At 38.5% G+C, this 16,028-nt stretch overlaps 1 protein-coding gene across 1 annotated transcript in view; it reads left to right on the plus strand.

Moving 5' to 3' along the window:
* Positions 1–12,877: 12,877 nt before the first annotated feature.
* Slc35d4 (solute carrier family 35 member D4) overlaps positions 12,878–16,028 on the plus strand; it is a 116,958-nt gene continuing 113,807 nt past the window's right edge. Inside the window, exon 1 of the mRNA XM_026388070.2 lies at positions 12,878–12,964. Coding sequence (XP_026243855.2) covers positions 12,893–12,964 — 72 coding nt within the window. The 5' untranslated portion in view covers positions 12,878–12,892. The remainder of the gene's footprint in view (positions 12,965–16,028) is intronic.

The following is a 16,028-nucleotide window of genomic DNA, read 5'->3' on the forward strand; positions in this document are numbered from 1 at the left end:
CTTCCGGCCGCTGCCTGCTGGACCTGGGGCCTCCTGGATCGGCTCCCAGTGGCAGCGGGTCTTCCTAGCTGCGGCCTGCTTGGGCGGGGCTGCGTATGCCTTCCTCTAGTCCGGGGTTTGCCCTGTCCAGGCACCGCCTTCCCCTAACTTCCTTCCTGGTTACTCTAGATAGTCACCGAGTAATTAAACTAGACAGACTCTGTGGAGTATAAATAAACAAACGAAGCTGTCTCTGTTCGTTCGTTATTTCTCAGCGTAATTCTAAACTGGGATGGATTGGGAGACAGAAAATGGCAGGTTTAGAGAGAGGAAAGGGACTGAAGATGACTCTCAAATTTGGTTATTAGTACAGTTATTGTTTGTGGACAGGATGTGGAAAGTGAAAATTTGTAACTTGTATTACACTTGGGCAAAAATACGATTGCATAATACAAGTTTTGATTCTGTATTTTGTAAGGAAATCAGTACAAAGTGACTGGATAAAAGTTCTGCATGTCACTATATTCATGTATCCTTCAAAGTATTTTAACTCCTTAGTCCTTGACAATGAGGGATAAATTCTATCCTTATCTCTAATTTTACTGATAATGAAACTGAGGCACATCTCTAGAGGTAAAGTAACTTGCAGGAAATCATACAGCTAATAAATAGCAGAACTAATTAGTGTTGGACCAGGCAGTCTGGGTTCAAGAACCGGTTCTATATTGTCTACAAAATGACTATCCAGATAGTCTAGAAATACATATTGAATAACAGGTTTCCCTAAATCTCATTTCTGAGTTGAATCCCTTTCTTGAGAGCCCTAAGATAGAGATGTTAATGATTCTTTAGCACACAGTCCCTGTGAAGCCAGATTTAAAGTTAGGTAGTCAGTGTAGTTAGGTAAATCGGGTCTAATACCAAGTGAAATCTAAAATGGAGGCCACTCTGAGAATGACTCTGGGAAAACAGTCCACCTCGAAGAAATGTTAATGGAGCCCAGGAAACAGCCCCCAGCAAATTTGAAGATAGCCCATCACAAAGAAATGTTAATGAAGTCCTTCCTGCCCAGATTACTTCTTTGGCCCACCTGTGTCCCACCCCTCAGGTCTTCCAACCTACATTCCATCACCAAAACTATAAAAAGGGGAGACAACCACACTTCTATGGATTCCACCTCTTGGGTCCCCTTCTTCCACCGGAAGAAGTCTTTTCTGCTGTCCTTTAATAAACTTCTAATTTCTACTCTGACCTTGCCTCCGAGTGCTTCTTTGGTGTTATTCTTCAACATTGGGGAAGCAAGGACTCATCACCGACCGGTCAACAGCGGTAACACCTGCTTCCTTCCCATTCCAGGCCAGAACATGTTCGGAATCTCCAAACACTCCAAATAAAATAAAGAAAAGGTGTAGGTACAAAACAGGATACAAATTTATGCTTGGCAGGTGTTGCTCATGTATATGGGTATGTGTGGAAATTGTGTCCCATTTTAGTTTTCAAAAAGTTATAATTAGGGTACAAATAGTTGAGGGAAAATGGTGTATGAATGAAACAGACCTCTCAGTTCTGAATAAGAAAGAAATAGGAGAGAGATAAGCCAAGAGAAGTTATTGGAGCTGCCTATTAAATTAACAAAGAATTTATAAAGAAAATATTAAAAGAAAAAGTACAAACCAGAAAGAAAAGTTGAGTTGCAATGCATGACAAAAATGTACTGGTGAAGGGGACATAGCAGAAAAGGACATGAAATTGGAAATAAAGCTAAAAATCTGATTTTTTTAAGATAATTTACTCAAATTTCCATTGAGAGTTTGCCTAAGTCCTTAGCAATGGAGGAACAACTATTTATAAAATAAGTGTCTGCCCTCTTGTACCTTAAGGTACTGAACATAAGTACAATTAAGTGTCAAAGATGCCACAATAGAAGAAAGTGCAGGGCTGTTGCAAGTGGTGCTATTAATAATTACTCAGAGGCGGATTGTATTTAAATGCAAGTGTATATTGGATCACACCAATCATTAAATATAAACAATGCAAAAAGTGTTGGGTGTGCTGGAGCACCCCAACCAGTGTTCAGTGCACACTAATTAAACACTATAAGCAAATCACACAATAATAGGGCAACCACGAGTCCCAAAATACCTCCAATGCCACGTGGCTTCTCTTAGCCAAATAGCAGATGTTGTCCTTGTCTGGTGGTTCTCTCTAGCTGATGGCAGGACATATGGGAGTGGTGGAGTAGTCCAGGGACAGAAAGAAAGATGGCCAATATCACCGATCTCCTTGGAGCAAAACTCTTCAATGTGGCAGGACCAGCAATTTAAATATAGTTCCAAGTTGGTGGTGTACGTTGGTGATTGGTTATACCCAGTGAAAATCAATGTCCATTGGTTATGACCAGGGAGGTGATGTAATTGCAGCTGGCGTGTTCTTTTTGCATGTCTGTGGAGCTATGCTCCCTATCAATTGTAACCAGTCATTGCTAAGCATACCTATGGCTAGTGCCCCTCACAGCTCCTTATCAATTGCAAGCAGACATGACTAAGCAGTTGAATGGCTGCTGTTCCTTATGGCCAGCAATTTAGTGAGTCCTAGCATGTGTCAGCATGTCTATGGCGGATGCTCCTTACAAGGGCTCATTGCAGATGTAAAAGATGAAGGTCAGAACTACCCAGATATTCAGGAAAGTTTGCTTAGAGATGGCACTTGAGCTCAGCTTTAGAAAATGATCTCACATTAGTGAGATGAGCTTTAGGGTGGAGCAAAGGCTTCCACACAAAAGAGAATTGTATACAGGACACATCAGAAAAGACTAGTGGTTCCGCGTAGCCAGACCTAGGGTACAACAGGGACAGAGGAAAAGATTGGGTTGAGGAATGCATATAAAGTCCAGGTCCAATGCATATAAAGTCTGGTTTTAATTCTAGGGACTTCAGAGCTAAGTTCAAAAAAGAGTCATTAAGAGGGGAAAGTAGCTGGGCACTGTAGGGTGCACTGATAGTCCCTGCTGCTTGGGAGGCTGAAGCAGGAGGATTGCTTGAGCCCAAGAGTTCAAGTTCAGCTTGGGCAATATCTTAGGGGAAAAAAAAGAATGGTTTTCAGATTTATTTACTAAAAAGATATTTCTGGCAGCTGTGTGAAGGTGTATTAGAGCAGGTTAGGCTGGAGACTGGAAAATCTGATAGGTAAGTAATGAGGAGGGTTGCCTGGATTTCCCTTGACATTTTTCTTTAAATGTGTTAATACATTTTGTGTAATTTCAAGTCTCATAAACTTCTAACAATTTCTTTTAGGTGACTTTGAATATTCCAACTCTGATCTCGTTTATCTTATTCCCAATATTTTAGTTTTGGGTTTAGATGCTGAGGCGGGTGGACTGTTTAAGAACTTTAGAGGTTGAACAGTTGAGGGTTATTTGCAAGTAAGAGGAAGGCATGGTGAAGCAGCAGAGAGGTGAAGGTTGGAACCAGGATAAAATATTACAATATTGGAGAGGTGGTCCACATAGACCCAGTAAGATGGCAGATTTTGGGATAGAGAGGAAGAATTTGTGCAGGTGCCAGAGTCCTCAGAAAAGATGCAGGCTATATCCCAGAGGCTGGTAGATGATGCTGATCAGAAGTTTGGAGATCCCAACAGGATGTTCAGAGACTTGAGAAGAGACCCGTTTAACTCTGAGGGCAGGAGGAGTGGTTCTCCAGCTGTGCTGGAGAGAGAATCCTGATCCTATTCTCTGCTCTGCACCAGAGAAAGGAATAGTCTCAGAGGACATTCGAGTTTTACTTGAGACCAGGAATTAAGAAAGCAGTCTGTGGGGGCAAAGATAATTGATTCATCAAGGGATAGGGTTCCCACAGGTTTTGTGGGTTAGCAATTTTAATGTTTGTATGTCAGCAGTTAAGGTACATGCCTGATGTCACCAACTAACCACATGCTCCCTTAAAAAGAAGACATGTGAACATTTAAAATATTTACAAAATTTGCCTTTTACATTTACAAATATTAATAGGAAAAGTGTGATTTTGTGATTTCATTGTGAGTCCTTGAATAGCCATTTAATGTGAAGTGGAGTAAGCACAATGTTCAAAGGGTTTGACTCCAGCTTTTACACCTGTCATCACTGCTGATGAAATCACTAGTGCTTAGCAGAAACAAAACTATTCGAGAATTTACACTGCTGAAACACAGGAAATCAGCAGATTCTTTGGTCTCTAAAGAGAACAGAAAGAAGTCTCTTTAGTCTTTCATATTGAAATTAATCACATGTATTTTATAAGTAGCTGCTCCAGGTACTTAACAGATATTTATCAACTGCCTAGGATATCCTTAAAGTCTCCTGGGAGAATCAAAGAATTATGAAATTCTGGAGAGAGAATCTATTCACACAACAGCATTAAATAATGGAGCACTTCTTTCTCAAAAGAATGCATGATTTATGATATCTATGGACAATGTAGACAAATATGGACAATTATCATTTCAGGATTCATTATGGGTGAGTGGGTGATCTGCAAAGGCTGTGTGGAGAAAGTACCACCAAACTAGGCCACAAAGGTTGGGGGGACAAGAAAAGGCTAGTGTAGGTGGAAGAACAGCATAATACTGGGCACAAAGGCAAGAAAGTCCAGAGCATATTTAGTGACTACTGAATATTTTCATAAGGATACTAGAGTGGAATGTTATAGATAAGGCTTAGTTAGGTTCAAATGGGACTCAGTTGTTCTTAAGTCTATCCAATCCACTGCCACTTTTTAATAGCAAATATTTTGTTTTTCTCCCTTTAGCATATAATTGATATATACATATATATATATTAATATATAATATATATATATATATATATATGTATTTTTTATGGTACTGGGTATTGAGACCATGAATGTTCTATCTCTGAGCTACACCCCTAGCCCCATTTTAAATTTGTTTTTATTTTGAGACAGAGTTTCACTAAGTTGCCTAGCCTGGCCTCAAGCTTACAATCCTCCTGCCTCAGCCTCCCAAGTCACTGGGAATTTAGGTGTGTGCCACCACGACCAGCTGCATGATCTTTTAAAATTGATATATGATGCTCTGACTACAAAGGATAAATAAAACAATTGTTAATTTATTTATATATATATATAATTAATATATTATTATATATATATATTTGGTTCTAATTACATGGGGTATCTAAAATAGTCACCTTCTTAGAAACAATAGGTAAAATGATGGTTGCCAGGGGCCCTAGGAGGGAGAAAGGGGAAATCAATGGGTATAGAGTTTCAGCTTTGCAAAGTGAAAAGGTTCTAGAGATTTGTTACTCAACAGTGTACACAGGATACAGCATTGAGGGATACAGAGTAACACTATGACGCTGTATACTTAAACATGATTAAGGTGGTAAGTTTGATTTTATGAATTTTTTTTACCACAATAAAGGTGTTTGAGTAGGTACCTATACGTCAAAGAGTGAATCTCTTTCCATTTAGTTTGTTCAGGGTTCATTGTCCCTACTGTATCTGAGGTTCCATGCCTTACATTAGTTCTGGAGGGGAAAAAATGCCTCTACAAATACTCCCCTTTCTCTTTTTATAGAACACAAACGAAAGGTATGTTACACCTTCTTGTTCTATTCTTTATGAGTCTTAACTGTTTTTTTTCATATTTTTGTACCCTTTGCTCTCTATGCTGTATGCTTATAATTGAAATAAAACACATATACAAAAAATAACACTAAGTTTGGATCTGAACAAATATCTGCAAAGGAACACACCATGGAAACAGCACCCAGATCAGGAAGCAAAACGTTCCCAGCACCTTGTAAGTACTCTTGTGTCCCCTTCCAGTCACAGCCACCCTTAAGGAAAACCATTATCCTCTTTGTCCCTTAGTTTAATGGTAGATGTTGGGATGTGGTTTTGCTAAGGGCTTTATTTTTTAAAGAAATAATAACATTATTGAGATATAATTCACATATCACATAAGTGATTCACTTAAATTATACAATGAGTGATTTTTAGAACTTTCAGTAAGATTTACATCCATCAACACAGAACATTATCATCACCCTCATGAAGAAATACCATGTCCATTAGCAAGCAATGTCCACCAACCTCCAAGTCCCAGGCAACTACTATTCTATTTTCTCTGAATATAGATCTTCCCACTCTGATGTTTAATAGGAATGGAATCACACACCATAGAATCCTTTGTGGCTGGCTTCTTTCACATACATTTGAGTTAATTTTTATGTGTGGTATAAGGTAGGGGGGCCACTTTCATTCTTTTGTAATCATGGGTACCCAACTGTCCTAACACTATTTACTGAAAAATGCTATTCTTTTTTCACTTGTCTTGTCAAAATCAATTGGCCACAAATGTCAGGGTTTTTCTTTCAGATTTTCAATCCTATTGTTTCGCTATCCTACTGTATACCCTTATGCCAGAGTCATACTGTTTAGACCACTGTAGCTTTTTTTTTTTTTTTTTTTGTGGTGCTGGGGATTGAACCCAGGGCTTTGTGCATTCGAGGCAAGCACTCTATCAAATGAGTTATAACCCCAGCCCAAGACCACTGTAGATTTATATTAATCTTTGAAACAAAAAACTGAGGTATTTAACTTAGCTCTTTCTTCAAAATTGTGTTGGCTATAATGGGTCTCTTAAATTTTTATAAAAATTTTAAGATTTGATCTGTTAATTTTTGCAAAAAAAAAAGGAAGCTAGGTGGAATTTTGATGGAGATTATGTTGAATCTGTAAATCAATTTGAGAAATATTGCTATCTTACCAGTATTAAGTCTTCCCATCCAAAGAATGTTTTCCCATTTATTTTGGTCTCCTTAAGTGTCCTTCAATAATGTTTTGTAGTTTTGGGGATGCAGATTTTGCTAAATTTATTCTTCAGTATTTTATTCTTTTGGATGCTAGTTTAAATGGAATTGTTTCCTCAATTTCACTTTCACATTATTCTTTGCAAGTGTATAGCAATATAGATCAATACAATTTTTAGGTATTGATCTTGCATCCTGCAACCTTGGTGGACTATTTTATTATTTCTAATAGTATTTTAGTGTGTTCCTTATGCTTTTCTATATACAAAATCTTGTCTTATGTAATAGACATCTTACATCTTGATATTGTTAAAATATATCAGGCAAATTTCTTCTCTTAAAATCTGAGTGCCTCTTGTTTTGTCTTATTGTCCTGGCTAGAACCACTGATACAATATTGAGTAGAAGGGACAGAGTAGTCATTCTTGTTTTGTTCTTAATTTTAGAGAGGAAAGTGCTGCCCTTTACCATTTAAGTTACATGTTAGCTGTGGGTTTTTCATAGATGCCTCTCATCATTTTGAGGAAGTTCCCTGGATTTTTTTTAACACAAAGGAATGTTGGATTTTGTCAAATGCTTTATCTGTGTCTACTGAAATGATAATATGTTTTGTCTTTTATTCTGTTGATATGATGCATTATATTAGTTGGTCATTAAATCAACCTTGTAGGATAAATCCCAGTTAGTCAAAGGTGCATACTCCTTTTTAATTTTGCTGGATTCCTTTTAGTAATGTTTTGTTAAGGATTTTTGCATCTATTTCATAAGGGATATTGATATTCTACCTGTTTTTTCAATATTTTTTTTAGTTGTCAATGCACCTTTATTTTATTTATTTATATGTGGTGCTGAGAATCGAACCCAGTGCCTCACTCATGCTAGGCAAGCGCTCTACCACTAAGCCACAACCCCACCCCTTCTGACTGTTTTTAAGGGGATTTCTGTAGTTTTAAAAAGTATATTAGTGTTTCTACCATCTGTCAATAATTCTCTATGTGTTCTATCATAAAGATTCATTATTAAAAATATTTTGGCGGAAAAACTTAACAAAGCATTTTTTTTATACAAGCTTCCCCATTTTTATCATGCAACAACATCTATTTAACATTTGTGAATACATTATCAAGAAATAATAACATTATCTTTGGTTTCAAAGATCTCAAAAATGCAAATAGTTAATATATTTCAAAAGCATAGAAGGTTACAACCCCAGTCTCATCTACAATAGCTTATATCAATAAATGTAAAACCCACAGATTTAGTTTTCATTGGCTTAGTTCTGTTTATTTTGTGGAACAGAATAATACAGCTTTAGAAAAATCAACAACTCTGGCAAGGTCTATCAACGCTTTTGTTGCTAATGTCAATTTTATTTGCATGATTACTTTACTGTTTTGGTTGTTACTGCTTGCTAAGCAAACTTGATTAAAGAAAACAAATTAAGCGATAACTAAGAAATAATGAGGCCTAAAGTAACTTCCTAGTTTTTATCTTTAATATAAAAACAATATATTTGGTGTTTGGATAATAGAGTTTGGTAAGTAGTTTTATTTAGGGACTGAAAGTAACTAGGTCTTTATTTATTGACTACATAATCTTTAAATGATTTCATAAATTGTAATCTCAGACTTAAAGAAGTCAATGAATCAGTTTGGCTGAGACATAGTGGTTATTTCAGGGTGGGCATTTGTCCTGAGAGATGGTCTGAGTTTAAAGAAGCACAGGATTGTTTGTTGAATGGGGAAGAAAAAAGAGGGCACCAGCAACCGTGGTTACTGTTGGCAGCAATAATCACATGAGGACTTGTCACATCCTGGACAGCAGAACAGAAAACAGGAAAAAACTGGGTTCTTGGTCAGTGACCATATAATTTATCATCCAAACCAGGACCACTGTAATAATCATGCTAGCACAAAAACATAAATCAGAACTGTTTTGGTGTATCAGAAGCCATGGTCACTCAAGTTCTCAGTGATACCTCAGTCCCTGGTGGCATTATTCAATACCCGAGTCAATATATTTGAAGCATGATCCACCTCTCATTTTTTTAATTATGTGAACCAATGTATTCTTTTAAAGCCAGTATGAGTTATATGTTCTGTTACTTACAAAAAAAAAATCCTAACTAGTAAATTCTCTCAACTTCTTTTCAACTTTTTCTGTTTTGAAGTGATTAGAATTTCTAGACATGACAGGAAATAATAATCTTCCATGATATGTGTTTATAAACACTAAGCTGGCATTGCTGCCCTGATTAGAAACTAAGTTCAACTTTTACATGTGGGATTATAAATTAGGTACAAACACTATGCAAATCAGTATGGAGGTTCCTCAAAAGAATAGGTATGAAACCATCATATGACCCAGCTATACCACTTCTCAGTATTTATCCTAAAGAATTAAAGTCATCATACTATATAGTAATATACACATATCCAAGTTTATAGCAGCACAATTCATAATAGCCAAACTATGAACCTGCCTAGGTATCCATCAACAAATGAATGGATACAGAAATGTACATACATTCAGAAATGTATATACCACATATACATTACATGTATATATGTAATGGTATATATACACAGTGGAGTTTTATTTAACCATAAAGAAGAACAAAATTATGTAATTTGCAGAAAAATGGATTGAACTTGAGATCATTATGTTAAGTACAATAAGCCAAACTCAGCAGATCAAGTATCACATGTTTTTTTTTTTTTCTCATATGTTGAAACTAGAGAGGAAAAAGGAAAAGAAAGGTATGCTTGTGTATGGAGGAAATCTCATGAAAATTGAAGGGAGAACTGTCAAGGAGAGGGACCAAGGAGAGGGAAGAGGGAAGGGAGAGAGGAAATTTTGGAGAATGATATTGGCCAAATTATATTGTTATATTGTGTGCATGTATGGATATGTAACAACAAATCCTACCATTATGTACAACTGTAGTGCACCAATAAAAATATGGAAAAAATGAAAAAAAAAAAGAAACCAGGTTTAGATTCTGTTTATTTATACTTGGATCTTTAAAATGAAATTAAACAACTAAGTATGACAATCATATCTTAGAACTAAACAATTTGCTTGATAACAGAACAAAACAGGAGATTAAACTTAATATAATATGAACAATTTAAAATAAGAACTGAATTGGCATATTCATAACTTTTCAGGCAGCACTGCACAAAACCTGAACAATAGTGAATCAAACAATAAGAAATAGCAAAGAACTCTACCAAGACAAGAGTTTTCTGGCAATGCAATTTAGGCCTCTCCGTTGCTATAGTTTTTTTTTTTTGTTTTTTTGTTTTTTTTTTTAAGTAACTGGGAATTAAACTCAGGGGCACTCCACCACTGAGCCACATCCCCAGCCCTATTTTGTATTTATTTAGAGACAGGATCTCACTGAGTTGCTTAGTATCCCGCTTTTGCTGAGGTTGGCTTTGAACTCAGGATGCTTCTGAGCCATTGGAATTACAGGCATGCACCATTATGCCCAGAAAAGTAATCAAATAGTTCTCATAAGTGATTATAGATCAACAGCAATTCATCCTGAGGTTCTGAAGAAATGCTATAATTTCCTGTATGGGCCATGATGTAGAAAAAAAAAAGTCATACTGCAATGTATATAGTTAGATCCATTTTTGTAAGGCAACAACTTATCAATGAGTATATGTTGAACAATGAACCTGTTCATATTGGTTACTTGGGTAGTGGTAAAAAGAGTGGTATTGGTTGGAAAGGTTTAGCATGGATTAGAGGAACACAGAGAAGTGATTGATTTTCCTTTTCTTCATTTCCATTTTAAAGATCTTGTTACAATATGTATATGTTTTGAGATGGTGTCTTGATATGTTGCCCAGGGTAGCCTTGAACTTCAAATCCTCCTGCCTTAGCCTCCCACATAACTAGGATTATCAGTGAGCTTCACTGTTCTCTATATAAAAGTCTTTTTAAAAATCGTCATTAAAGGTTGGTGTTTTGGAGAGGGAGATACAAACCTGTGAGCCAAACTTTTGGGTGGAAAGTAAATGCAGCCTTGTGGAGAGCCCTCCTAGTGGAGTGTCAACTGCTCATATGATTTCATTTCTGTGCAAAATAAAACAGTACATTCAGAACTTTCTCTCATTTCTCCCTACTCTGTAATTCTCCCTTTGAATACTTTGAGTATTTGGGTCAAGAAAGTTACATACTCCCATATGACTTGGCCAAGTGCTTTGAAGATGAGGGAAGGTGAGGGCAGGAAGGTAAATCAGGCCAACTTCCACCTCTGTACTGATTCCCTCCCATGACCAACTAGAAGACTCAGGAAAAGACCAGAGAAAAATATTAACAGAGAGGCAATCCTGATCCTGTCATGTGACTTCAAGGGGATAAACCAAGTTCAGCCCTCTATCAATGTTGGAGAGAGCAGGGAGGAATGGGGCATGCCTCAGAAAAACATAGAGGTTACCCAAGACTTGGCTCGACCTTTCCCAGGCACTGCTCCATATTGAGAGCCATAATGTAAATTTGTGCTATGTCTTAAGAGTAAAGATTTCCCTGTTCATGAAATGTTTCTCAAAATCTGTTTTTACATTTGAAGAACATTAGCATTGCTTGCTATCCACCAAGTTCACCAACACATTTTCTTGCATGTTTACTATTATTAGTCAGAACGTGGTTAGGTTAATCTTTGTCCTAGTGTTACCGCTGTTGATGGGTGACGAGTCCTTGCTTCCCCGATGTTGAAGAATAACACCAAAGAAGCACGCCGAGGCAAGGTCAGAGTAGAAATTAGAAGTTTATTAAAGGACAGCAGAAAATACTTCTCCCGGAGGAAGAAGGGGACCCAAGAGGTGGAATCCGTGGAAGTGCGGTTGTTTCCCCTTTTTATAGTTTTGGTGATGGAATGTAGGTGGGAAGGGTTAGGACACAGGTGGGTCAAACGGGCAGGAAGGACTTTTGGGATGGGCTTATCACTTCTCTGGGATGGGCTATCTCCAAATCTGTTGGGGGCTGTTTCTTTGAGGTGAACTTTGGCCTAGGGCCTTTTTGGGGACTTCATTAACATTCCATGAATTGTCCAGTGTTTTTCCTGAGTCATTCCCAGCTGGCCTCCATTTTAGATTTCACTCGATATTAGACCTGATTTACCTAACTACACTGACCACCTAACTTTAAATCTGGCTTCACTAGAATTACAAACTGTGCTTGAAACTTTACTTTGGGAAATATTTCTTGTTTTAGAGAAATTTCAATACAATGGAATAACTTCTCATAAAGGAAAACAAAATTATGACTATGTTTGTTTTTTTAATCAACCTTCCTTCTGGTTTTTATTTTATTTATTTATTTTTTGGTCTTTTTTTGGAACTGGGGGTTGAACCCAGGGCTTTGGGAATGTGAGATAGACGTTTTGCTGCTGAGCTACATCCCAACCCAGGCTTCCTTCTTTAAATATTTCTTGTTAGTCTTTTTTGTGTCATTTGCCAAGATAAACAGACTCGATGTCAAAAAATAAAAATTTGGGAGAATTCAGTAAAGCATAAATCATTTTCTTTTTTTTTAATTAATTTATTTTTTTTTAAGATTTTTTTTTGAGAGAGAGTGAGAGAGGGGAGAGAGAGAGAGAGAGAATTTTTAATATTTATTTTTTAGTTCTCGGGGGACACAACATCTTTGTTTGTATCTGGTGCTGAGGATCAAACCCCAGCGGCACGCATGCCAGGCGAGTGCGCTACCGCTTGAGCCACATCCCCAGCCCATAAATCATTTTCTTAAAACGGTAATCGGGTGTGGGGAATTGTTGTAAACTGCCTTATTTTACTTTTCCCCACTCCCGAAGACTATCATCAGACCTTTTTGTAGCTAGCACGGCCTAGAAGGACTTTGGTTCCCCTGCCTTTCATTCACAGTCGGCGCCCCGCCCACCGCGACGACGCCGGGGCTCTGGCTGGCGCGGCCCCTTTAAGGAGGCAGGCGCCACGGGGCGGTCCCCGCGCTGATTGGCGGAGCTCAGAGCCACGTGGCCGTGCCGGGTGGAGTCTCCCTGGCACTGATTGGGGGCTCTGGAGGGCGGCTGGGCACCGCCTCTCCCCCGAAAAGGGAGCAAGTTGACAGATGAGCTCGCGGGGGTCCCTAATCGGGCTCACCTTTTGTACCTGCTACCTGGCTTCTTACCTAATGAACAAGGTGAGGGGGCGGCGCGGGAGGCGTGATCGCACGTGGGATTTGAGCCGGATCCCCGTCCGTGGGAGGAGTGCAGCCTCCGGCTTGTCATCTTTTTGATGAAACCCAGTCTGTGTGGGATCCTCTTCTGGAAGTAGGATTTCTTGGGATCCCAGGGTCCTCCTGTTCTGAAACACCCGGATCTCCTGGGAAACAGGATTTCTTTGACTGTCCATTTCCCAGGAACTTAATTTTGGGTGGCAAGCACTACTTTTAAGCGAGAGAAAGCAATTATCTTCAGTTTCCTCAGGGAAGGAAAAGTTGGAGAAGAAGTCAGACGCATTCTGTTTCCCACCCCAAAGGCGTTCTTTCCCCCAGAAACCCAGAGTTCGATAAGCCTTTTTAATGGAAGAGATTAATCCATCTCCCTTTAGCCCCTCTGATCCTCAGACCTTTTTTTTTTTTTCCTCCAGCTCAAAGCACTTCCAGTATATTCAAGGGATTTTTGTGGGATTTTTTAAAATATAAAACTTACCTTTAAAATAATATCATAAATCCGTTTGATGAGGCAGAGAAGCACTGTTTTCTTGTTCTAGTTTTTGTTTTGGGTAGGAGGGGAAAGCTGGGTTAAGTTTGGTACCATGCAGAGAAATGCTGGACCTATGGGCACCGCTAGGGCATCTGGCCTGGACTCTGGGTGGCCTGGCCAAAGTGCCCATGAGGATGAGGACCGCTGTGCCTTTTGTGGCATCTCTACTGCTCTCTCCCTGCATATCCCTTACTCCAATAGCTTTGCTTTCTGGAAAAGAACCATCAAAAAACATTTCCTTATGCTTTGTCTTTTAGCTGCCTTCAATATATTCAGTACAGGATAACCCTAACCCCTTTCCCTCTCCAGCTGATTTTTAGTTATGGAGCTAAGCTTTTGAAGATTCATAATGGAGCTTGGCAGGAGGTGGATGTATATCCTGATTTTTCTCTTACCTGGTTTCTTTGTAAAGCTAAGTTTTGTTGTTGTTGTTGTTTTATTTGTTTTTAGTGTTTCTGGAGATAGAGCATGGCCTTGAGCATGTTAGACAAGTGCTCAATCAACTGAGCTATACCCCCATCCCCTACCATAAGTTTTTTTTTTTTTTTAATTGAGATGGGATAGAGTCCTCTGGAGAGGGTTATTGTGAGAATTATTGAAAATGATGTTTGTACTGGGCATAATGGCACATGCTTGTAATCCTAGTGGCTTGGGAGGTCAAGGCAGGTGTATTGCAAGTTCAAAGCCAGCCTCAGCAACTTAGCAAGGTCTAAGCAACTTATTGAGATCCTGTTTCAAAAGGGCGGGGTTGGGGGTGGGGGAGTGGCTGGGGGGTGGCTCAGAATTAAACCCCTCCAGGTTCAATCCTCAGTACCAAGAATAAAAAAAAAAATGATGTTTGTTTGTAAGGTGGTTGGTCTAGTGACCACCCTCATGATAAATGCTCCATAAGACAAGTGGAAGTTACTCTTGAGGAAAAGAAACGGAGGAAAGAAAGACTATCTTTTGTTTATGGTGTGACACTGTAATTATTAGATTTTGACAGACTTATTTGATCCTCATGGGGCAAGTAGCTAAAGTTTTTTTTTTTTTTTCTTTTAGTAGTACCTCCTCAGGCATATGTGAATTTGTAGCCTCCCTGGTGGCATATGCCTATAATCCCAGAAACTCAGGAGCTGAGGCAGGTGGATTGCAAGTTCAAGGCCAGCCTCCTCAGCAACACAGCCAGACTCTTAGCAACTTAGTGAGGCCCTGTCTCAAAATAAAAAATTAGGGGCCTGGGGTTGTGACTCAGTGGTAGAGTGCTTGCCTCACATGTGTGAGGCACTGGGTTCAATTCTTAGCACCACATATAAATAAATGAATAAAATAAAGGTCCATCAACAATTAAATAAATAAATAAACAAAATAAAAAATTAGAAAGGGCTGGCAATGTGGCTCAGTGGTAAAAGTGCCTCTGAGTTCAATCCCTGTACACACAAGAAAAAGGAATATGTGACCTTTTATTTGAACTCTTCTAATTTGTCTAGCTAACATGATGGATATATTGATAATATTTTACTTTAAAACAAAATGATCTTCTATTTCCCATAATCACCAGAAGGGACAGAGTATGTCCTTCATGAAAGCCCACTGCTATGGCATTGACTGGGAGTAAGGGGGATTATTTACCTTAGCACCACTACTCCAAGCTCAGTGGACAAACAGTTTTTAGTTCACAGAAATTAATACCCCAGAATGTAAATTTGCATTTGAGGTATTATTTTTTACTTATTGGAGTACCGTACCATTTATTAATATAGTGAAGGCTGAATACCATCCATGTGCATAAGGTGTTAGGTAAAATTAAACCAAAGTCTCATGTCTCCATGAATTATAATCTCAGTAATAGAAATAATAGATTCCCAAGGGCCCTCAGAATTTGTTTTTTATTTTAATTTTTAGTACTGAGGAGTAAATACAGGGGCACTTAACCACTGAGCCACATCCCCAGCCCCTTTTTATTTTTTATTTAGAGACAGGGACTAAGTTACTTAGGGCCTTGCTAAGTTGCTGAGGCTGGTTTTGAACTCAGGATCCTCCTGTCTCAGCCTCCTGAGATGCTGGGATTAAGGATGTGTACTACCATACCTAGCTGGCCCTCAAAATTTAAATTAGAATGCTCTGGCTTGGGGATGTTGGAAAGTGTCAGAGATAAGATGGAGAAATTAGGACAATAACAACAGAAGACAGAAAAGAAGGGAAGACTGAGGATTTTAAGAACAGTGGAGGAGGTGAGCTCTTCTAGTGAAGGAGAGCAGATGAGAAGGCCAGGGTTGAGGTTGTTCAGAACAGAACTCTGGGAAGAAACTTTATGACTCTTAGAAGCCAGATTGGACTCCCTTCCTGCTACCCAGACTGAGTGGATTGCCTTGGACCAAGTGCTATGTCCTTGTCTATCCATGATTTCACTTTCTGCAGTTTCTGTTATCCACAAACACAGTCAGAAAACATTGCTTGGGAAATCTCAGAAATAAATGGTTTATAAGTTTTAACATTTATTACAGTATAACACTGTTA

The sequence above is a fragment of the Urocitellus parryii genome, chromosome 13 (genome assembly GCF_045843805.1).
Source record: "Urocitellus parryii isolate mUroPar1 chromosome 13, mUroPar1.hap1, whole genome shotgun sequence".
Taxonomy (NCBI): Eukaryota; Metazoa; Chordata; class Mammalia; order Rodentia; family Sciuridae; genus Urocitellus; species Urocitellus parryii.